Source organism: Calliphora vicina, chromosome 3 (genome assembly GCF_958450345.1).
Source record: "Calliphora vicina chromosome 3, idCalVici1.1, whole genome shotgun sequence".
In the NCBI taxonomy this organism is placed as follows: domain Eukaryota; kingdom Metazoa; phylum Arthropoda; class Insecta; order Diptera; family Calliphoridae; genus Calliphora; species Calliphora vicina.
Window position 1 is genome coordinate 26,350,531 of NC_088782.1, and position 25,624 is coordinate 26,376,154.

At 28.8% G+C, this 25,624-nt stretch overlaps 1 protein-coding gene across 6 annotated transcripts in view; it reads right to left on the minus strand.

The window, feature by feature from the left end:
• Positions 1–11,385: 11,385 nt before the first annotated feature.
• Positions 11,386–25,624, minus strand: part of nSyb (neuronal Synaptobrevin) — a 311,043-nt gene continuing 296,804 nt past the window's right edge. For 4 of the 6 annotated variants that reach the window (XR_010576238.1, XR_010576237.1, XR_010576236.1 and 1 more), the window contains 5 exons: positions 22,362–22,512; positions 22,105–22,263; positions 21,985–22,036; positions 15,982–16,299; positions 12,103–12,239 (listed from right to left, as the gene is read on the minus strand). Coding sequence is in view for 2 of the 6 variants with exons in the window: in XM_065504096.1 (XP_065360168.1) it covers positions 12,076–12,239; positions 21,985–22,036; positions 22,105–22,263; positions 22,362–22,512 (526 nt within the window). In the remaining 4 variants the exon portion in view is untranslated. Of the gene's footprint in view, positions 12,240–15,981; positions 16,300–21,528; positions 21,591–21,984; positions 22,037–22,104; positions 22,264–22,361; positions 22,513–25,624 lie in introns of those variants that run through there. The other 2 variants (XM_065504096.1, XM_065504097.1) reach the window with 2 other exon arrangements.

Below are 25,624 nucleotides of genomic sequence, written 5' to 3' on the forward strand. Positions count from 1 at the left end.
GGGGTAAAAAAGGGTAAAAACGGGTAAATTCGGTAACCTTATATCTTCAAAACTAATAAAGATACAAAAAAACTTAAAGTTGCATGTTACTCCATTTAAAAAATAAGCTGACAGGTGTTTCGTACTTTTTTGAAATTCGAAACATTTAGGGGAGAAAACGGGTAAAAACTGTATTTTGGTACTTTTTTTGCACCCTATGTATCTTTTAAACCAATAAACATAGAAACAAATTTTAAATCGTATTCTTTAATTATCAAAAAATAAAAAATATAAGTTTGGTACTTTTTGGAAATTCGAACCCTTAAGGGATAAAAATTGTGTTTATTTTTGGTACTTTTTCATAAAATATGTTTTTCTATAATTTGACATAGGCATACGAATATTTTATTATGAGCTCCCACCACGATACAGAAATTTATTTGAATTAAATTTTACCAAAACAATGGGGATAAAAAAGGTACCAAAAAGGGGATAAAATCGGAAAAATACATTTTATTGAAATTATTAATCCAATTTTGATAATTTTTTTAACACTGGTTCCTGGATTCATACAAAAATTAACTAACAGGGTGTTATTTGGAACTCGAGTGCCAAAATGTGTATTGGGCCAAATCCGGGTAAACAGTTTGGTACTTTTTTAAAACATATTTTTTCTTGGGCACATTAACACAGATTTTAATATTTTGAGACATGTCTGTAGCATAAACAATTTTGGCAAAATGGAATATTTTTAAAGGTCGAACTTGAGGGGTGTTCGAGGAAGAAAAGGGAAATTGGTACTTTTCTCCTAATGGTACTTTTTTAATATTTTAAATTATTGCACTTATCGACATTAAAGTTAGCTGATTTGTATCTGAGTGAAGTTTGTGTTAGGCATAGGGTATAATATTTAGGTACCAAAATGTGTGAACAGAACTATAGGTACTTTTTTGTTCTTCTAATGGTACTTTTTTGAAATTTCTATAATAATGGACTTAGAAACATGAAATTAAACATATATGGTCCTAAGTGAGTGAGAATTCTAGGGGGAGACTTTTTGGTACTTTTTCTTTATTGGAATGGTACTTTTTGTAATTTCTTCACCAATGAACCTAGAAACATAAAATAAAGCTTATATATAAACCGAGTGAGTAGGAAACCACAAGTGTGGGATTTTTGGTACTTTTTCTATATTTTAATGGTACTTTTTTGAATTTTCTATAACTATGGACTTAGAAACATGAAATTAAGCTTATATGGACCGGAGTGAGTGGGAATCTACAAGTGACTGCATTTTGGTACTTTTTCTATATTCTAATGGTACTTTTTGAATTTTCTGTAATAATGGACATAGAAATATGAAGTTAAGCATATATGGTTCTAAGTGAGTGAGAATTCTAGGGGGAGAGTTTTTGGTACTTTTTGTTTATTCTAATGGTACTTTTTTGAATTTTCTATAACAATGAACTTAGAAACATGAAATTAAGCATACATATATGGTCCTAAGTAAGTGAGAATTCTAGGGGGAGACTTTTTGGTACTTTTTCTTTAATCGAATGGTACTTTTTGTAATTTCTTCACCAATGAACCTAGAAACATGAAATAAAGCTTACATGGGCCCGAGTGGGTGGGAATCCACACGTGGCTGCTTTTTGGTACTTTTTCTATATTATAATGGTACTTTTTGAATTTTCTACAATAAAGGACCTAGAAACATGAAATTAAGCGTATATGGTCCTATGTGAGTGAAAATTCAAGCGGATACTTCATGGTACTTTTTCTTTATTATAATGGTACTTTTTTTAATTTTGTATAACAATGGACTTAGAAACATGAAATTAAGCATACACGGTCCTAAGTCAGTGAGAATTCTAGGGGGAGACTTTTTGGTACTTTTTCTCTATTCGAATGGTACTTTTTGTAATTTCTTCACCAATGAACCTAGAAACATGAAGTAAAGCTTATATGGACCGGAGTGAGTGTGAATCCACAAGTGCCTAATTTTTGGTACTTTTTGTATATTGTAGCGGTACTTTTTGAATTTTCTGTAATAATGGCCATAAAAATATGAAATTAATCGTATATGTTCTAAAGTGAGTGAGAATTCTAGGGATAGACTTTTTGGTACTTTTTCTTTATTCGAATGGTACTTTTTGTAATTTCTTCACCAATTAACCTAAAACCATGAAATTAAGCTTATATGGGAGTGAGTGGGAAATCACAAGCTTTTTGGTACTTTTTATATATTCTAATGGTACTTTTTGAATTTTCTGTAATAATGGACATAGACATATGAAATAGGCGTCTATGGTCCCAAGTGAGTGAAAATTCAAGGCGCTTGGTACTTTTTCTTTGTTCTCATACGAACTTTTGTGAATTTACTATAATAATGGACCTAGCGTTTCCAAAAAACCAAAGAATTTCAAAACCGCGGTTTCGTTTTTTTTTGGGTTTTGTGATAATTTTTAAATATTGTTATAGAAACAAAATTAGTTGATAATATAGGAAAGGCTATACAAAAAAAATTGACGGGTTATGGTTTAGTGAGTGCGAATTCAAAAGTGATAATCAATGGTACTATTTGTTTATTGCAATGGTACTTTTTGAATATTTTATAATAATTTTAGGCACACATGATTCTAAATGAATTTGAATTCACAAAAGGTGACTTTAGTGGTAACTTTCTTTTGCATTTTCTATAATAATGGACCCAGAAATATGAAATTAGACATTTACAATTAGATTCACAAAGGGAGACTTAATAGTACTATTTCATTCTTCTAATTGGGGTGGCGAAGCGCACCGGGTCTGCTAGTCTTATATATAAATAGGCCACACGTTTTTTTGTGGTACACTTTTAAGTATGTTATTGTCCACCAATATTGATGAAACCTATATGGTTTAAAAGATTATTTTCTCTAGATGTGCACAATTTTTTTTTTAAAAATTCTTTCCATAAAAGTGTTAAAAAGCGTTTTAAATTTGCTTGAAAAACAACAACAACATGTTTATGCACATCTAAATACACGTGTATTTGTACACAAACGTGAAAAATATTTTTGCGTATACTCAAACTAACTGTATAATTTTGTTATTAGTGTCCGAATTTTGACCACCAGGCGATCCTAGTATTCATTATTCGCCTACCGAAACAAACTGAAACTTTTCAAATGTATTATTAATTTCCAAAACAAGTCAATTATTTTAATTTTAGAGCATGATTCAGCTCATTTTTAGGTGGCCTTTACAGCACTTACGTTACATTGTGTACTCCATTAATCATATTTTTCATGTTGAGGAAAAATTTTTTAAAAAAATACTTAAGGCCTGTTTCAAGATGTCGAAAGAAAAATGAGTCGAACAAATTTGTATAAAAACTATTCGAACGAATTTTAAAAACTGAGTGTTTTTCATACAAATTTTTTATTTGTATGACTCATTTTTCATTCGACATCGTGGAACAGGCAGTTATACATTTTACAAGAAAAAATACCTTGTGTTTTGTTAATTATATTCCAAACATTTTTCTACTTTAACATTCCATAATCTTTGTTTTACCCTTATAAAAGTTTCGATATCGGTATTTGGCCATATTATGACTGAAAACTTTTGTCCTAATCCGAAACCAAAATCGAATATTCGGTCGAACTCTACTACTTGGTATACAATGAAAATGTTGTGGTTTTAGATTTACTTCTTATTTTTTTTACTGGGTATATATTTTCTTTCTCTTTCTATCTTTATTTCTTAAAGTATTTTCCTACAAGTGCTATTTGTAGTTTAATTAATGCAAATATGCTCATGTTTTTTTTTACTTTCTTTTTGTCTCCATCTTTGCAAATCTTTTTATAAATTATTGATTTTATAATTAATATGTATTAATGCTTAAATTGTATATAGTTATATTAAATGGCAGATTTGTTATTTAAGGAAATTTACTTAAAATAAATTGGAATTTCCAAAGAATCTATCTATGCTAATTTTTCTGCTAGTTTCTCTATGTTTTGAGAATATTTTCTATATTTTACAGTTCTTCAAAAAGTTAGAAATGTTTCTGTTGTGCTTAACGCAAGATTTAAATTAAATAGAAACGTAGTTTTTTTTCTTTAGTTTGTTATTTTTTATTGAATGATAAACTAGACAGTATATGGTTATAAATATATGGAATAGCACATCAGGCAAATGGCTTCTACATGTTTGCTGGCACTCGTTTGTCAAAATTTTGTTTTTCTATTGACATGGTGACCTGATGCTCTCCTTGTTCGTCCGATTGGGTGGGCAATTGGTGTAAGAACTCATCAAATTGATGATGCAGAAAATGAAATTTCAATGTCATAGATGCATTGATTTTATGAAAGCAATTGAGCATTGTTTTCATCATTTTCATTCCTTCGTCTGGCTGTACACGATTCATTTCTAAAACGCCCTCGATTACAGCTTTTTGTGCGGTAGTAAAGTACAGCAGGAAAAAGTGAAAAAATCCTTTTCCAGTATTATAATGTTCTGAAGAATTATGAATTATATTATAAGGAATATTTTTTCTGAAGATTACTTTACTGAATTTTTGAAAAGTGGTGAAAAAGATATACAAAATTAAAATTTTTCGACATTTTAGCAATTTTGTTTTTTTTTCGGGTTAAATTGTTTTACATTTTTATTCTCCTAGTCTATAATTAAAATAGTGCCAAAGACAGGAAAACAAAATTCCAATTGGTTTCCGAGATATAACCTTAATAAAACTTGCATGTCCGTCGGAAAAATCAAGTTTTAGACAAAATAAAAAAAAATAAAAAAAAAGTAAGAGAGCTATATTCGGCTGTGCCGAATCTTATATACCCTTCACCAAATTATACTTTAAAATAATTATATAATATACAAAATTTTTTTCCAGTTGTTTTTTAAAATTTTTTTTTTTAAATTTTAAAAATTATTTTTTTATTTTTAAATTTTTTTTTTTTAATATATAGCGAAAAAAAAATTTTTGGTGCAAAAAAAAATTCGGTTTAAAAATTATTTTTTACGATTTTGAATCATTATAGGTCCAACTTTAAAATAAAAATTGTAAATATTTTTAGGTAAACAAAATTCAAAAATGTTTTTCCATTGTTTTTTTTCAAAATTTTTTTTTAAATTTTAAATTTTTTTTTTTTAATTTAAAAAAATTTTTTTACGATTTTGAATCATTATAGGTCCAACTTACTATGGGTTTATATACGTCGTTGCACAGATCTTAGAAATGCATATCTATCATTAGATATCCATATTGTCTATATTAATTATTTAGTAATCCGGATAAGGGTCAAAAATAGAGGTTGTCCAGGTTTTTTCCTTATATCTCAGCCATTTGTGGACCGATTTTTTTGATTTTAAATAATTTCGAGAGATATTGATGTATGAATCGTGTATGTAAGTTATTTGAGGGCTTCGGAAAGTTGATTTCAACACACAGACGGACATGGCTATATCGACTCAGCTATCTATAACGATCCAGAATATATATACTTTGTGGGGTCCTAAATGAAAAATGTAGAAATTACAAACGGAATGACAAACTTAAGGCAGAATTAGTCTTTACTTTCTGTTACGTTCCGAATCAGCTGTTTCTCTTTTGTACATGAAAAACATGTATAAGTAGTTAGTTTTTCTGTGCTGTTCCGTTCTGTTCCGTTCTGTTCCGGACGAACCTGTTAAAAACAAAAATTGTCTACGTAATTGTAAATGACAGCGGCTTTTCAAATAAAGAAAAAAATTATTTGTTATTGATTTTGTGAAATTTAATAGAAATAAACGAGCCGTCTGGTCGAAAATATCAAAGGAAATGGGAATGCCAGGTAAGTTAATGTGTTTTAAAGAAATTTATGTGCTAAAAGAAAAGAAAAATTATATATTTTTTCACAGAACAACTAACTGCCATAAGTAATATCCAGAACGGAACAGAACGCAACAGCAACGGAAAGTAAAGACTAATGAAGTCTTTATATATACCCTTGCCACTCATGATGAAGTGTATAATAAAATCCGAACAGCAGCTAAAACTAGCAAAACCCAAATGGGAATTTCTATAGAAGGAGTTGTTTGCATTTTATGTGTTAAACAAAAATTACAAAAAATTTAAAACAAATTATTTCCCCCCTTGTAGATGAATTTTTCACATTAACCATGTTGGCGTATGAGTAATAAATATTGATCAATCATATCAAGTATACTCAATAATTATAAGGTAATAGAGATGATCCTTCCCAAAGCGGACAGCAGTCGTCTTTGTCATCTTCGATTTTAATGAAATTTATCACAATTATTATGTAGACTATTGCAAGTGTTTATTAATTTATTGACTTTTTGGCTTGAGACCATTTCCGGTGCAAAAATATGACGTCTTGAAAATTTAAAAAAAAATTAAAAGACTTCACAAAAGATGTGGACAGATTTTAATCATTTAGGGCTTGTTTTATTTGGAACTCGTTTTCTATATGCGTAAATAAAATTAAGAGCGTATATGCATTTTTTAAAAGCAAAAATTTTGAAATTTTTCTAAAAAATTATTTTTTTCTTGCCAAAAAAAAATTTATATTTCTAAAACGACTTCGAAGATTAAAAACATGTTAAGCCTTACTTAAAGGCAATTTTTTGTGTAATCTCGGTTTCTTTCATTTTATTCAATAAACTAAACCGTTTTTGAGTTACGCGAATATATGTTGTGTAACTTCCTCCGAAATAACTGTATATTTCGAAAATACGAGCTAACCTAAAAAAACGGAATTCACCGTACCCGAATTAGTTTAACCCCGCGGGTGCTTCGCTTGACAGTTTTTTCAACTAGCACAGTGTAATTAATATCTCGATGAAATTATATATGAACTTGAAAAAAGCAATTGAAATTGAGATTTTCCATCTCATATTCAGAAAAATATGATATTTTTCATTTCGAATTAAGAAAAGAATAATTGGAATTGTAATTTTTCACGTTCATTTTTGGAAAAGACAAATTGAAAATGTGTTTTTCGTATTTTTTTTCTGCAAATTTTAACTATGTATTCACAAATTTCACCTTCATAGGTCATGAGTTCTAGAGTTACGGAAACTGATGACCTCAAATTTAGTATTGAGATTTTTAAGCCATTTGATCTTAAAAATGTTAACAGTCATAGAGAATATAGTAATTGATTATTAGATTTTTTGAATAAGCAGTTTTGAATAATTAGTTTTTTAACCAACATTTGTGTAAATGTTGTTTATAATTTTGGAATATCATTAAAATACCTTACCGAATTAGTCTGATCGATCCTCACAAAAGTTGATAGAAAGATTTAGGTTCATGTAAAACATATTTGTGTCCAATTGAAATATTCCGAAATAACTTATTACAAGTATTTGATTTATTTTACTTACCAAACATTTTATTTTCCTTTTGATCTAAATAATTGTTGTTTAAATTTATTATGGACGTCAAAACCACAAAGATTAAGACAAAATCTTTACAATATGACTAAACTGTTACTAGTCCGGTTCCCTAAACCTATTTGCAACCATAATGAGAACTAAGATACTAAAAAATTTGTGAACATTTCTAATTTTGTTCAAAATTCAGTTACAATTTTTGATCTAAAAAACATACAAACAATTAAGAAACCAACACAAGTAAAATAAAAGCTTGTAAAAATAAAGTATACTTGTTAAAAAATATATAAAAAACAGCCTGTTCTGGAAGTGCTTTGAATTTAATTTAAGTTTAATTCACTACAATCTTCATTAAGAATTAAAAAAATATCAGCAATTCATTCCACAAAACCATTACTGACAAAACAAATGAATAAATGATTCAATAAGGAATTAATTCCATAATGAATGAATTCGTAAATTAATGAATTCAATAAGTTTGAAGTACTTAAAAATTAAGCCCGTGAATTAATTCGTTATGAATTATTTAATGGAATGTTTAAAATATTAAAATTGATTTGATTTTGAAAATTTAATTAGGAATTAATTCTTTCAATCCTCTGAGTTCTTCATCCAGTTTCATCCAGATTTCACAAGGAAAAGTGTTTGAATATCTTTGAATAATAACACAGTGATACAAAAGTGAACGAAAAAAAATAATGCAGAGGTTTTCATGCAGCAAATCTGTCTTGATAGAGTCCATAGGGTAAGAAAATACTTATAGTTTTTCTCGATCACTTTGTTTTAATGAAGTTACAAATTCAAATCATCATAAATATCGCTAGCTTAACATGCAAAGGCTCTAAGTCCACATTTTTTTTGAAATTGACATTTTAATGCAGTAATGTACAATAAGTAATAAAAATACATTATAAAGAAAAGAAGTAAGAGAGCTATATTCGGCTGTGCCGATTCTTATGTACCCTTCACCAAATTATACATAAAAATATTTTTTTATTTAAACAAAATTAAAATGTTTTTTTAAATTGTTTTTAAAATTTTTTCCAAACTGATTTTAAAAAAAGTTTTTTCCAAAAATTTTTTTAAATTTTTTTTATTTATGAAAAAAAAAATTCGGGTTAAAAAATTTTTTCTCGATTTTGACCCATTGTAGGTCCAACTTACTATAGCCTTATATACATCGTTGCAATGGACTTTGAAATATCTATCATTAGATATCCATATTGTCTATATTAATGACTTAGTAATCCAGATATACATAGATCAAAAATATTGCAAAAATCGAGGTTGTCCCGGTTTGTTCCTTATATCTCAGTCATTTATGGCCGATTTTAAATAGCATCCGAGCCGGAAGAATTCCCGACATATTGATGTATGAATCGTGTATTTAAGTTATTTGGGGGCTACGGAATGTTGATTTCAACATACAGACGGACATGGCTATATCGACTTCGCTATCTATAACGATCCAGAATATATATACTAACAAACTTATATATACCCTTGCCACTCATGGCGAACGGTATACAAATTGCAGTTATCTCTTTTTTGTTGTTGTTTTGTAGTGATGAGAAAAAGCGCATAGTCCAATTTATTACAGTAAAAAGCTCTAAGTCCCTATACAGTTTGATTGTTTTTTTGTCTCTCCTGTATAATTTTAAAATATGCACTAGAGCCTTTGCATGTTAAGGCTTTTTGAAACTAATTTTAAAATTGTTACTTTTGTTTGTTAGATATGAGTTTTAAATTTTCAACAGAAAAATATTTGTAAAAATCGGTGGTCAGCTACGATTTTTAAAAAATAAAGAACTCAAATTTTGTATAAAAAATACGAAAAATTCGAAAAACATATCAATAAAATAAGCATAACTCATTCATTGATTTTTATTAACTAAGAGTGTGGAGAAAATAAACATTTTTTTAGAAAAGAGTGCATTTTAGACCCTAACTCTGCCATTTTCCAATCGATTTTCAAAAGGTCTTTTCTTTTTCAAAATCAAAACATGTATATTTTAAATTAAATAAACAATTTTAAAATCAATTTCAAAACAACATAGTTATGATTTTTAAAAGTTGTAACTTTAAGTTTATTACTATTTTACAACATTTGCCAATTAAAAAAGTACCAAACGAAGTGATCTAAAAAAACTATAAGCATTTCCGATCTCTAACAAAATAGAGTTGCTATATGTGAACCGCTGCATATTTATATCCTACACCACCATAGTGAGGAGTGAGGATCTAGTATTTACAATAACAGCAAAAAAATGGAAATTAACCCTTAATAATGACCCCAAGAGATTTTATAAGTTCAGGGTCATTTGGACCCCAAGTGCTATTAAGGGGTAATTTCCATTTTTGTGCTGTTATTGTAAATACTAGACATCATTTTATATTTTTCTTAAGTTTCATCAAAATCGGCCCAAAAATATATAATATTTCGCTATATTTCCATTAGAAATTCCAAATATTGAAAAATTTGACCTTTGAACTTCACGATTTAAGGGTTAACGTTTTCCGATTTTAGGAAAACTTTCAGACTATATTTAAAATTACCTGGACTATAATATTCTGAACAGATTTTACTTAAAATTAATAACAGTAAGGAAATTGGGCTCATTCGCCAAAATATGGCCAAAAAATTAGTTTTTCTCGAAAATCGCAAAATTTATATCGTAGGTACGGAAAAACTATAAGAGCTATTGACATACCTTTTTCACATTTTTATTCCCTATTATGTTGTAAATAAATCCCCATGTGATGATCAAAAAATTCTGAAATTTGTTTAACAAAATTTTTAAAAATTTGAAAATGGAGTTTTGAAACTGCCGTTAAAAAAATTTTATTTTTTTTTTTGGTTATATCTGCGAATAGGTTAACGGTATCCTACGAAAACAAAAATTCATTTACAAGTAAATATGGATATATTTTAAGTAGAAATGAGCTTTTATTTTAATATTTAACAAAACATGTTAATTTTGTTCCTACATTTCTTGTTCTAGTGGCCTGAGACACATTAATGGCCTGATAAATTTTTAAAAACTTTAACATGTTTTAACCAATTAGAACGACAATTACGTACACATTTCGATTCTTTAAAATTAAATTGCAAAAGTAATTTTTTAATGGCAAAATTTTTACAAAAACTGAAAAAATTGCATATTTCCCCCCTGAAAATACACCTCAAAACTTTAAGCGACGAGTGGCACGGGTTGTTCTTCTTAAAAAAAGCTAATTCAGCGGGTACCATTTCAACATTTCAAACATTTAATTCTAAGGGACACTCCACTGTATATCCTTCCCACTCATGGTGAAGAGTATAAAAATAAGTTAAAGTGCAAAAAAAGAGGAATTTCGGTTAATCGACACAAATTAATCGGTTTATTTGTTATTTGAAAATCGTAATTTTTGAATTATTCGAACAGTTAACCGACCAAAATTAATCGGTTAACCGATTAACGGTTAATCGATTGAATACGTTAATCGACACAAATTAATCGGTTTATTTGTTATTTGAAAATCGTCATTTTTGAATTATTCGAACAGTTAACCGACCAAAATTAATCGGTTAACCGATTAACGGTTAATCGATTGAATACGCTATTATATATACAGAAGTTATGCGATTTCATTTTATGGCGATTGGTCCATAATTAGATTGGTGTAGGGTATCATATGGTCGGGCTTGACCGACTATACTTTCTTACTTGTTTTGGCGTAGCAAAGTGTAATATTTAGAAACTTTTCTATACCTAAGTTATATGTTTGTTAAAACTTCAAACATTAGAGCCTTAAATAATTTTAAACCCTCTAATCAAAACGAGAGATCCCTTGTTTTATGCAAACAGCATTTTGAAAAGTAATTTTCTTATTTATTTTTGTTTTGTTTTTTATTTATTTATATTTAATAATAATTTTATTTATTTTGAAATTAAATAATGCAACCATAAATAAATTGTTTATAATCATCTAGGTTTTTTTCTTTTTGTTTAAATTTTTTATACACCATTTTTGTTTTGTTTAATTTGTTTTGTTTTCATTATTAAGTATATAATAATTATAATATTGTATGTATGTAGTAATAATTCCAATTTGTTTATAAGTTTATAAGATTTATTTACTTTGTATTATTATTAAATTAAATTTAAAGGATTTTGTTTTCTTTGGATTCAAGTATTCTTTTCATCATTTTTGCAATAAATTTATTGAAATACAATTGTTTGTTTGGTTTTTCTTCTAAAAGTGTTTAAGTATTATTTTTTATTTAGTTTATTTATTTATTTTATAATTATCTTTTTCGCATATAATTTTGTTTGTTTGTTTTTAATTTTGTCATATTATTATAATTGTATTATTTGCATTGTAATTAATAATTGTTTTATTTTCCATTATTTGTTAAGTATTTTATTTGTGTTTTCTTCATGTCTTCCTTTCTTGGTTAATTATTGAGGTTATGTGTTTTGTTTTTCTTTATTTTTCATCTATTGTTTGTGATTCTGAAATTTTATTTTATTGTTTATTAAAGTTGTTTAGTTGTATTTAGTATTATAGTTAGTAAGTATTATTTATTAATTATGGTTGTTTTATTTTACCAAAAAAAGAATGATTTATTTATTTTATAATATTTTGTTGTTGTAAGCAATAAACACTGTTCTTGTTGTTGTGGTTTTCGTTTGTTGAAAGTACAAAGTTGTTTACTTATGCCCCACCATGTCCTTGGGACTTGTCATCACCAGCCAATGACGATGTGCCACCGGTAGCTGCCGCTTGTGGTGGTGGCTGCTGTTGGGGTGGTGGTGGCGGCATATAATATTGTGGTGGATATTGAGGCTGTTGTTCACCACCTATTAAGCCCAGTTTATCTGTGGGTTTTGAAAGAAAACAGAGAAAAGTGAGTGTTAGTATTGTTTTGCCAGTGTTGGATTGGTTTTGAAACATACATTTATATATTTTCAATAGACAATTATATTAAATTACTCGGTTTATTCATTATTAAAAAAAAGCTTTACAATATCTACAATGTTACACATTATAAAAGCATTATATTATGTCTGTTTTATTATTTTTTTCGCTCTCTCTAATTTGATCAAGAGTTTTCCTGAGTTATAATTTATGGTTTATATCACAGCTTTGTCGGTGGTGATTTGAAATGTTGGTCTGTTATGTAAATTAAAAACTAAGTGCTTCAAAAGTAATAATTTTCTACTTATTAACAAAAATTTTGTTCTTAGTTCGATAATATATCATCTCCAATTTGATATACAGTTTTCCTGAGATTAAGCCCATGAAAAGTTTGTCTGTTAAACTCTCAAACTAAGTAAGTTAATTAACAATTCAGTGCTTCAAAAAGTAATAGTCATAGAAATACACATAGAGCGGAAACTCTCCTGTCAAAGACCTAACTTAGATGTCAAAAACCTAATTGGTGAGAATGTATTTGTAAAATAAAACAATTGCCCAATTCACAATTGATGTCGTAGTGTTGTAGCATTGTATGTCATAAATATTTTTCAAACTAATTTTTCGAAACAAAAACAAAACATTAATAAATAAAATTACGACATACAACGATACAACGCTACGACACCAATTGTGAATTGGGCAAATGTATAACTTTTTTAATAATTTTTTTATTTAAAGTTTTGTTTTCTAGTTTCCGCATAATATAAAAAGGACCTAACTCGTGTTTTTTAAGTCGAGATTTTTTTTGTCTAATTATGATATATGATCGGACCATTTATCGAAATAAACGGAAATCTGGACTTACAAAAAAAAACACGAGTTATGGCCTTTTTATATTAAGCTATCGATAACAGAAACAATAATTTAGCTTTGAGACTTTTAGACTTCAGAATTTCGGAAAAACTTAATTATGTTGCTCTGTTTAATAACACATAATTCAAAATATTATTACTTAATAATATTTTGACTGAAATCGGGAAACGTTAACATTTTCAGCAACAAAAACTACTATTTCAATCTTTTTAAAATTTTGTTAAACAAATTCTAAAAATTTGAGAATTTACCTTCCGGTCAATAACTCTACTAATTTGGCAGTACCGCAGGGCAACAAAATCGAAAAAATTTTAGAGGCTTTACACAACACAAATTTGATGTATTGTGGTTATAGTAGTAAAAATATGGTCCAAATTTTAAATTCTGTGGAGAGGTTTTTATTTTAAAAAAATTTTGAAGTAATTTTTTTTAGACTCAAAAACGGTCAGTCCGAGATTATAAATTTATATATCCTTTAATCCGTTTATATATTGCGTTTTAATCGGCTCAGTAGTTTCGGAGTTATAATATAAAATTTAAGCAAAAAATATATTTTTTACGAGAAAATAGCAAATTGTTTTATTTTAAAAAAAACTTATGAAAAATCGAAAACGGCAGAATTGTTCAGCTTTATTAGTTTATCGCAAAGCTAAATATAATAGCAACAAAATGAGATATAGATCATAAAAATCGATTGATTCTTTTCCACTGTGATCATATCTTTAGCATTTAACCTACATTCCTCTATGTTCCATTGCACAGTGGGGCAGAATCGATATTTTTTTTTTAAATATATCTGGCATTTATAAACGGCTTATCCGATCAGGATGAAATTTGACGTAGACAAGGATAATTCGAGTTTAAGTTATTAAAATGGACCCTACAAATGCTCCAGCGGCGGCTCTATGGGGGCTCAAAGTAGGGTACCTTCGACATGTAAAATTTGTAAACACGTGCCATTTTTTGTTTCTTATCCGATTTCAAAGATTTTTACATTTTTGGAAAGCAATCGGCTAGGTCTTGAAAAAACAAGTTATAGGCATTTGAAAATTGAAATTTAAAAATTTTTCCATACCTTGGTCCCCTTTTTTAAAAATATAGGCCGTACTTTTGGACCGGACTCGAATTTTTTTGTTAGTTAGACAACTAAGTTACCAATAATATATAAAAGATTTCTGAGCAATATCACTTAGGGATTCTAAAATAAACGATTTTCAATTTAAAAATTAAAAAAATAGTAGATTCTGTTTCTGTTTTTTGGGAGAAAAGGTGACATAGCTCTTTTTTTATAAAAAAAAATTTTTAAAAACATATACAAATTTTATGTTTTTCTGTAAGGTATCTTTACGAAGCACATTTTGATATAAAAAACATTTCCTGTTTTTTGAATGTTTTTTGAAACGCCCTTCGGAATTTGACCTATTTTTTTTATCAAAATTTCAACATTGGACCACATGTTCTTAAATCCCAAAGCTGTGGTAGTTTTGGAAACCCCTGTGTGTTCCCTATTTATCCCCTAAGTATTTTCCCAGCCCCGAAGGAAATGTGGACCTACGGGCAAAAATGTAAAAAATAAAATGTTTGGGATTTTCGCTCCAATTTTTAGGAATTACTTTTGACAAGTTTTTTTACATTTTGTTATTTAGAATGACTAATGTAAAAAACGTTGAAAATTTCATTGAGGTTTGTTAATAAATAAAGATTTTATTACATATTATATATTTATTGAGATTGTAAAACGAAAATTTAATTCAAAAATTTAATAGAATTTAAGGAGCAATTTGATCCAAATTTATTCCGAATTAATTTTTTTTTGTTTAGATAAGTTAATTTTTGGCCTAACAAAAAAGGTTCAAGTCAATACTATCTCAATTAGATTCAAAAATATGCCACTTTAATACTCCGTCCTTCAAAAATATTGCACTTTTTCATATTTCAATGTGACTAACTCAGAACCATTGACTGTTGTTAAATAAAATGAATGGGACCTGCTACTTTATCATGGCGATGTTCAACGATGAACTAAAGATACACCTTTTAAGCAATCACGGAACTAAACCGACGATATTATAAAACTGGCTAAAATATTTGATTATAATATTTTGATAAATTGTTAACTTTTTGTAACAGTAGGACATATGAATTGACATGTCCCCTTTTCACATGTCATGGCACTACACCATTTCCAATTGTATTTCAAAAGTTTCTTATTGTATTTCAGAAAATTCCAATTGAATTTCAAAAATGTTAGGGTTAAGGTGCCCCGATAGACCAGTCGATAGTGTGCTGAACTATTAATCTGAGGGTTGCGGGTTCGAAAACGGCGGTCAAATGTTAATTTTTTAATAGAAATCGGCATTTTCAACAGTTTCTTTATAGTTTATGTACATTTTGTCAATAAAAAAACTTGATGGATTTATTGATGTTTTTCGTCCAATTGTTGTGCATAAAGTAAAATTTTGAAATAAAAATTAAATAAAAACATTTATGTTCAATTACAAAAAGCATGCAATCCAATAAATTATAAAATTTTAGGCATAAAACTGAGTAAATTAAAATTGGTTTTACATTAAACGAGGGCTACAATAAAAACCACAGGCTTTAGAAAATAAATTATTTGCAATAGATTCTGAAAATGTTTTTGAAAGTTAATTTTAAATACTGCCATTATTTATAAATTGAAATTGTAATTAAATTAATTTTTATTTCTCAATTTCTTTTCAAATAATATTCAGTTTTATGCCGTTTTATGTGTAAATATAGGTTTTGATTAATAAAATTACAACAAAAAAATACTTTCAAAATTCGAAATTTTTAAAGCGTGCTTACAATTTTGTGTGAAATTCTGTTTTTGTTTAATAAAAAATATATTATGATTTAGTTTTGGTTTTTTGAATTTTTTTTTTTCTGATTTTTATTCTGAAGTGGCTGATTTTATGTCTGGCTGTAATTCGTTCACAGTGGGTGTTTTTTGTAATGTGTGTTCGGGTAATTCAGGATGTTCTTGTTCATGGGGTGCAGGCACCGAATCCAATACCTGACCATGGCCATGGTCAACAATAACATTACTGGTTGATGGTTGTAGTGGTGATGATTGTTGTGGTGTTGGAGGACCACTGGTATCATGGTCATTTGAAAACCAGGAGTCTAAATAAAACAAAAGTTTTTTTTTTTGTTTTGGGAATGGATAATGTATGATTGAGTTGTTCTTAACTTTGTTTTGATAATTAAATGATTTAAAATACTCATGAATGATGGTTTTAAATTAACAAAAAAAAAACTAGTTTAAATTAGAAAAATATATAAAACAAAAAGTGCTCCTACTATATGTCGTATATTGGCTTCTTTTAGTTGTAATGAAATTTTATTTTAGCAATACTTTTCATTTTTTTTTGTTTTTAATTGCTAAATTTTACCTTGTTAATGTTAATTAAAATATATATAAATAATCAAATTTATTTGTATTTGCTTTTGTTTTTTTATTAAGTATTTTTAGGGTTTGTCTTGTTTGGTTTATTCTTCATCTTTCTCTGTAAAAATTATTTATTTAAATATGTATCACCGTTTTTAAATTTGTTATAGTAGTATTAATCTTTAGAAATGTTTTTCTTATGATTATGTTGTGAACTTAAGGGTCTCATTTTATAAAAAGGAAAATACTGGCAAAAGGTTTGAAACTTGAATATTTTCCATACACATTTTTCAAACATTTGTCGTTTTTTGTTTTATAAAATGAAACCCTAAACGTTTAATAACTGAGACCGATAATGATTTGACTGAAAATGCATAAGTATTGAACAGTGGTGACTATATAAAATGCCCATCATTGATGTGTATTTAAATTAGTGATATATTATTGTTTATTTTGTAATTTAGATAACCATCATTGTTAATTATTTAATTTGAAATAAATTTCTTCAAATTTTAGCTTATGTTTAACAGAAAATTATACTTAAAACTCAAAATAAATCAAAATAAATTTTGTTTCCACTTAAATCTTACATTTAACATTTTTTTTGTTTAAGCCCGATAGAACATACGAACACAAGTCTACAACAGACATGAAATGCTGTTAAAACATGATGTTAAGACTTCATGTTAAATTTTTAATAAGTTAATGGTGGAGTATCGTACTCATGTCAATGTTAAGATATTTCATTATTTTTTGATTGTCAGCGAAGCAAATTCCAAAAAATCGAGTATGTGCTTTATTTATTGGTGATTTTTTTATGAAAATCGTGTTGTAACATAACATTTCATGTTATAAAAGAGTTGTTAAAACCGTGTTAAAACATGAGAAAAATGCTAACATGATTAGTTTATACCTAACACTAACTTCATGTTAGTTAGGCATTTCATGTCAGTTGTAGACCGAGTGTAAGGGATAACTGTCTAACGAACTGTCATACCGCGTTCTCTTTTTGACATTTATGAATTGTGTACTAAATTCTTCCAAATTTTACATTTTTGAATATTTAAGACAATTATTTTATATCTTTTATTGTTAAATGCTACAATTTCCTATAAAAATGTTACGAAGATGGGTCAATATGTCCGCGACTTTTTGAATTTAAAGGTTCTTAACTAAAAGGGCAATACTGCTCCTATTAAAAGTCATCTTGACTCCGTTCAAAGTAAGAACACGCTGCGTCATTTAGTTTGTGTTTAACACTCATTAATAGCAGACTACCTCTTGACTTGAGGATAGAGATGCTAATCGGGACTGATTTTTGAAAATCTCGGGGTTCGGGATTTGGTAAAGAGTCCCGAAATCCCGACCCGGGGTTTCGGGATTTTCGGGAAATTTAAAATCCCGAAAATTATATAATGTTTCATCTGCCATTCTGGAACGAATTTTGTTTTCGTCATATGTTGCTGTCGAAAAACATCTTTCACATTGGCAAAACCGTTTGCAAATACTTATAACAAATCTGCAAATCCTGTTCCTTCTGAAATAAAATGATCTATTTCTTTTGCAAGTTGCAAATCTACAATATAAGTTGGTTTCGTTATTGTTATTTTGGGTTTTTTACATTTATTAATATCTTTTAGCCTTTGAGCAGTCGAAATATTTTCATTTTGTTCGAGCTCCTCATCTCAGATAAAATCAATTTCGTTTGAAGAGGATTTAAATTGAGTTTTGTTAGATAACTTACAAAAAAAGTTGAAGAATTGATTTTCCAGAGCCCCACTCAAGGAAAACCAAAAATACCGCTTTCCTTTATTAACTATGTTGTAGCAGGAGTTGAACTTAACAACTTTGCTGAACATAACTTTGCGATATTCGGGCATGTAGAATGTCAAAATGCATGAAAAAGGCACACAAAAATTACAATTTCCCTATTTATTTATGAAAAACGGGATTTGGAAAATCCCGGGATTTAAAATTAAAAAACCCCGGGATTTTCGGGAACGAGGAGAACTTGGAAAAAAGTGAATTTCGTCTGCTAATTAAGCATTCACCCCTATCGCGAATCAATATTTCATATGAAATATTTCCTCTTTTCCCATTTCTCGTTCATCAATTTTGTTCACATTAACAAATTCCCCATGTTGTGACATTTTTAGATGGAATTTTGTAAACAATAAACACATGTTACGAACAAAATCAATTATTGTGAATGAGCAGTGAATGGGAATATCACGATAGAAATTTTCCCTTTGAGGGAAATGGATATTTCATGGGAACAAAATTTCACATGTTATTGCCGATAGGGGTGATTATTTTTTGCGGAAAAAGCCATCACTCAAACCAAGGCGAAGCTTGACAATTACTATGGGATCAGGTTTTTGGTTAAAAAAAAACAATGGTAAATAAGTGGTTTACTGAATTTCGTAGTGGACGTACAAGCACGGAAGATGCCGAAGGTTCTTGGCGGCCAATTGTGGTTTCTACACCCTAAGCAATTGAAAAAAAAATCACTAGAAGATGTTGGCCGATCGTAGATTGTAGAGTTGGGCATAATCGTTCTTTTTACTGATTGATCGTTTTTGTTCAGAACAAATAAATGAACAAGTTCGTTCTTTTTGTTCAGTTGTTCACTTCTATTCTGTGCTGTTTGACTGAACTAAGTGAATGAACAATTGCTCTCTTAATGTTTTTGCAGTGAACAAAACGAACAGGTCAATTCTACTTTTGTAAAAAGAATTTGATTTTATTAATAAAGAAAAGGAGAAGGAATTATATAAAATTCAAACAACATAAATCCTATTTAAAAGCGTTTTCAAAATATAAGTTTCATATAATAATAGATGACCAAAAGGAATAATGTGAATAAAAAGAACAAGATGATTGAACAACTTCACATTGTTCATTTGACTGAATTGTTCAATTGAACTTGTTCGTTCATGAACAACTCAACTCTAGTAGATTGAAAGTGCGAGAAATTGTGGCTACACACATGTGCAGTTTCCATGCCAAAATCCATCAATTATGCTCCGTCTTCCGCCATATTCTCCGGATTTAGCCCCGAGTGACTATTTATTGTTTCCAAACCTGACCAACCCTGCTTTCAAAGTTTTTTTGGTTCGAAAATGTTGAATTTTGTACCAAGCGTCATATGCGGGAAGTTTTGCTTTACTTTCTTAATTTAGTGCAGCTTAAGCACACCGGTTCCATCGGTTTCAATGTGCAAGAGATGTAGATTTTCACACGGAAGACAAAAATCGCCTAGACCATCAAAAAAGTTTGAAGACCAAGAATTGAAGATTGTTGTCAAACTCTACAAGAGCTTGCAAAATCATTGGGAGCTGCTCAAACAGCAATTTCAAAAGCAGGGAAATTGGATACCACACGAATTGAAGCCGAGAGACATTGAAAGACGATTTGGCATGTCCGAAATGGTGCTTGAAAGAAAATAATTTTTGCACCTAATAATTACTTGCGATGAAAAATCGATCCATTACGATAACCCGAAGCGTATAAAATGGTATGTGAAGCCCGGCCAACCAACCGTCGCTAAAGCCAATTAATGCCGCTGTACCGAACGCAACTGATTCGCATTGGCCGAAAAACGCACAGATATGAAATCGTAATATTCCATCATGACAGCGATCGGCCAGTTGGGAAGTTTTGCCTCATCCGGTTTATAGTCCAGACCATGCCCCGTCCTGCTACTATTTGTTTTGATCGATGCAGAACGTTCTCTCTGGGATACGCTTCACTTTGGAACAGAGTATCCGATAATGGCTTCAAAAATGATGACCTCAAAATATGAGCAGTTTTTTTGGCTCAGAATCCATATGTTGGGAAAAGGTCATTGGACAATACTTTGAAAATAAATTTATATTATACAAATGTTTCAAAATAAAAGCAAAACATTTTAAAAATCCCGCATTTTTAAGTCATACACCCAAATAACTCGCCAATATAAATACAATTTGAAATATGTGCAATTTTGTAAATAAAATATTATTTTTTTTTTAATTGAAAATTGGAATTTGTTTCGAGTTTTAAGTGTGATAATTATATAAAATTTTGCCAATATTAAAACATATAAAAATGGTTGAATAAAAAGAAAATCTAGAACACATCAATGTGATTTTAAATTGTATACAAGTGATATGAATTGTGGGTGATATTGCAGTTACACAATATTCAAATGTGGTGAATATTCAAAGTTGAGTGAATATTTTTTGGTTTACAATTTTGTTTAATATCTTTTGAAGGTGGAGGGGGTGGAAATGTCTTTAAGTGGTCATAAAAATACTCTAACATCAAACTACAAACACATGAGGGGTTTTTTGTAAACTAAGTAAGTATTTAATAATAAAATTTTGAAACTAATTATGCAATTGTTATAAATTAAGGGAGGACTAAGGTTAGGTTTAATTTACTTTGTATTACCAAATTTATCACTTAAGTTTCTGGGTTTGGTAGAAAAACACAAATTCAAACTAACAAACATGAAACGGAAACACAACGGAAATTAAAAATTAAACAAAGGGACAAACACAAAAATAAAATATAAAGAACTTTAGAGGATTTTTTTAAACTTTATTTTCAACTTCAAACTATACACAAATAAATTAAACATAAATAAAATATAAATATAAAAATAATTTAAAAAAAGTACTTTCTATACTAAACCTTTGTTGAGGACAATTTATTATTAGTGCTCTTTTTTTTTGGTACAGATTAATTAATTTGATTAGAGTTTTAAAAACGATGATCATAATGGTGTTACACGAAATATTAGGAATTTATGAAGTTAGATTTTTGTATTCCAATTTTTGTTTTGAAGGGATTAAAAAGCTTTAACATTTGCGATTTGAGTGATAATTTCGAATTAAATGATTTTGAAATAAATGATTTTAACAAAATCGTTGATTGATTTCATAGTTTTGCTATCATAGCAACCAAATTCTTCAATTCAATTAATAAGTTAATAAATTTTATTAATATTTATGTTTTTAACTAGCAATCTACATAAAATTACCTAAAAAAAAATAAAATTTGAGAAGAAATAAATATAAAAATAAAAAAATCATGACAATTATAAAGAAATTTATTAATGTTTTGCTTTATTTTTTTAAGTAAATGTATTTAATGATAATTTAACGATGATTTTATTTAAAACTTAAATAATGTTTAACTAAGTAAATATGTAATTAATGTTAATGCATGAATAATTATGAATTATTGAAATGAATAAGTCTGAGTTTTTAATTATAATTAATGAATATTTGTTTGTAAATGAATTTGTATGTGATGTTTTGTTTTAAACATTTAAACAAAATGTAAATGTATTTGTTTGTACTCTTTTTTGTTTGTTTCTACTTTGTGATCTTTTGTAAATATTTTCAGGATGATGGTTTACAAAAGTTACTTACTTGCAATAATGCCCACAATAACCAGACCAATTATGCCCATAATAATCATCATCTAAAATATTGAAATATAAAAACAAATTAATTTGTGCTAAAAAAGCATAAATTAACAAAATCTAATACCTTTAAGTTTTGCAACCAGAATTTTCGTTTTAATTTGCCAGCTTGCTGTTCAAATTGTGAGGCACCCTGTTGCAAGGCGTCAGCACGATCATCCAATTCCGAAAGCTTTTGATCTCTTTCGAGCACTTTCTCAACATTTGTTCGCATAATATCAACAACCTAGAAATATAATAATTTCAATATTTAGCTTATAACTCGTAAAACTATGAAATTCAACACTAAAGCTAAAGAATTATGATCTTAAATTGCTAATATACCTCATCAACTTGTGCCTGGGTTTGTTGTAAACGCTTTTGTGCCGCTATTTGTTGAGGGTTGCGTGGTCCACCAACAATCTCACCATCGCCACCCTCTCCTGCTGGTGCACCCTCTGCTGGTGGTGCATCTCCGGCTGCTGCTGGATCCGCCCTATTTTCGAAACACAATAAAAATTATTATCCATATTCAACATATGTTCACTAAAGTGCATTATAAAATAATAAGAAAAATTAAACTTAAATAACCACAAAGAAAAACTAAGTTTATTACGAAAAAAAGAGTATTAAAAAAATATTGAAAATTAAACTATAAATATGTATAAGTATAAGTATATAGTAAATATATAGTTATGTATTTGTATTATTAAATATTTATTTTATGTATAGCTAAGTATTTAGCAATATTAGTTACTTGTACATGATTGTTTTATTGAATTTCGTTTAGCCTTTCTAAAAAAATAACTGTTATATTTTGTTAAAACAAAGCTTAATTTGAAAATTAAATGTTTTTGACAATATTTTTAAAGAAATTTCAACTTACTCTTCCTTCTTTTTATCTTTTTTGCCCATTATTTTGCTTAGATTTCTTAAGAGTTAAATAAATTATGTCTGATTTTTGTTAAAATCTTAATTCTATAAAATAAAAATAAGAAATTAAGTTAAATTAAAAATTATTAAATTTAAAATAAATGCTTTTTAATAAATTATAAATAAATACTTAGGGGTCTTCTACAAATCGAGAAATTCTCAAGGCATTAAAGTGAATAACTTTACTTGCACAGTAGAAAATTTCAGAACAGGAAGTATTACAACGATGTAAAAAAGCCTGAAATCGAAATAATATAGTATCTGCAACTTGTTAAAAAAATATAACTTATCCCTTGTAATTTCAGAATACCAGAATTTTTAGAATGATGTTGAGGTTAAGCTTTGAACTGTCATCCTTTGACATTTATTTAGTGTTTTACTCGCACTGTGGTTCCAACCCAAATCTAGCTGGACAAAATTATATATATTCTACAAAATTAGCTAATAACTTGCTCTCTTACAACGTAAAATACCCAGCAGTCCGCAGGTTATTACAATTTAAAACACATCCATATGTATACTATTAAGTCAATAGGAAAACATAAAATAAAATTGGTTAAGAGTATACAACTAGCATCCGATTCAGATGAGTCCTATTGCTATTCCATTGTAAAATAAAATACATATTAGAATTAAAGAGCAAGACAAAGTCGAATAAAATGTTGTTATCGTACGTACTTGCATCATATTGTTAATATAGTTTTGTTGTTTGTTTTGGTTCAGCCATTGTCCCGTTATTTATTTTTTGTTGTATCTTTGTTTTTTCTATTCTTTCAAAGCAAAGTTTCATATTGTAAAGTGTTTTTGAAAGTACAACTGGTTAAACCGCCATTGTGGCATTAAAAATAAATAATTAATTAAATAAAATAAATAAGTACAAATTTAAAATAGTAAGTGTTGTGTTGCTGTGTGTTTTTTATATTAAAAGAAATGTCCGGCTTCAGTAAAAGAAATTTAAGACGATTAAAAAAAGTCAGTGGAGTTGGACTCATCCGACCTTCGCTTACAATGTAGGTGGAGTTGGACCCATCCGACTTTCGCTTGGACCCATATGACGGCCTTGGCCATCGCTGTGTAAATGTGGAAACTGAATGCAGACTTTAGATTAGTCGCATCTACATTGTCATTGGTCTCAGTTGGAAGATGTATGGGGAAAAAAATCCGCTGGGTAGTTTTAATATCATGAGAGAAGAGATTTTCGCTCAAATCTTTGTTTTAAAATTTTTAACAAATTTATTCTTAACTAAAATCTCATATTTCATTTGTTTTTGCACATTGATGTCCATACTTCAAATCTTTTATAGACATTGAAATTTGCCATTATTTAATGTATATTTTACATTAGTGGTCCTCTCTTTTTATCCTATATTAGTCTGTCGAAGTTGGTTCTCAAATAAAAACTCAAACAAAGACCGACAAAGGCAACTTATAGGGACTATGTCTCTTAAGAAATCTCATTCCACCCCGTAGCTCCTTTTATTTGGGTGTAGGACTTAAAAATGCTGAATTTACAATAGATGGGGTGTCTTTTAAACTCGGTTTTTGCTGTTAACAACTTATATTTAATTTTAAAGGGTACATATCTGTCATTTATTCTCACTTAGTTGTTGAATATTAAAGTGTAGACAACAACGGTTTCTTCTATAATGTCGAATTTTGTGCCAACAATGCGGGCAGTTTTGCTTTACATCTTAATTTTGAAAAAAAAGTGACGTTGAAGCACACCGATTGCTCACCAAAGCTTATGGTGAATGTGTTCCATCAGTTTCAATGTGCCAGAGATGATTTGTGCAGTTCAGAAGTTGTGATTTTGATACGGAAGACCAAGATTTGGAGGCATTACTCAATGAAGATTGTTGTTAAACTCAACGAAATAATGTATGAATGCTATAAAAGAAAATTATTTTTGCAACGAATCATTACTTGCGAATTATATCGGCCAACCAGCCGAATCGACACCAAAGACAAATATCCATGGCGCTAAGGTAATGCTCTGTATTTGGTGGGAGCAAAATGGTCCTATCTATTATGAGCTGCTGAAATCTGTTCAGACCATCACATGTCTGTGATGGTCTGAATGATTATGAGCTGCTGAACCTGTTCCGAACGCAATTGATTCGTTTGAAGTAAGCATTTGCCGAAAAACCCTCTGAATAAGCGGCCAGACATTAAACCGTAATATTCCATCATGAAAACGCTCGGCCACATTATACAATCAATACTATTTAGAATGAAGTGGTTGGAAAGTTTAGCCACACCCGCTTTATAGTCTAGACCTTGCTCCGTCCAAATACTATTTGTTTCGATCGATGCTGAACGCTCTCTCTGGGATACACTTCACCTAAGAACAGAGTATTTGAAATTAGCTTGAAACATAATTTTTGGATTTAGAGACCCAAAATTCTTATAAAAAGCAACTAATTTTAAATTTGGAACCACAGTGACTAGTGAACAACGAAATTTAGTGGTGAAAATTTACTATAAAACTGACTTTCACTTCGAGCAGTTTTTCCTTGTGTAATCAGTCTCCCTCACAAACCTTGTATGTAATTTGTTGTGGCCACAATAGATAAATGTTGACATCAGTGATCTATAGTTTCAGCAAGACGGCGCCACGAGCCACACAGGCCAAACAATTCCGTTGTTGAATCAGAAATTTTCTGGTCGCGTAATCT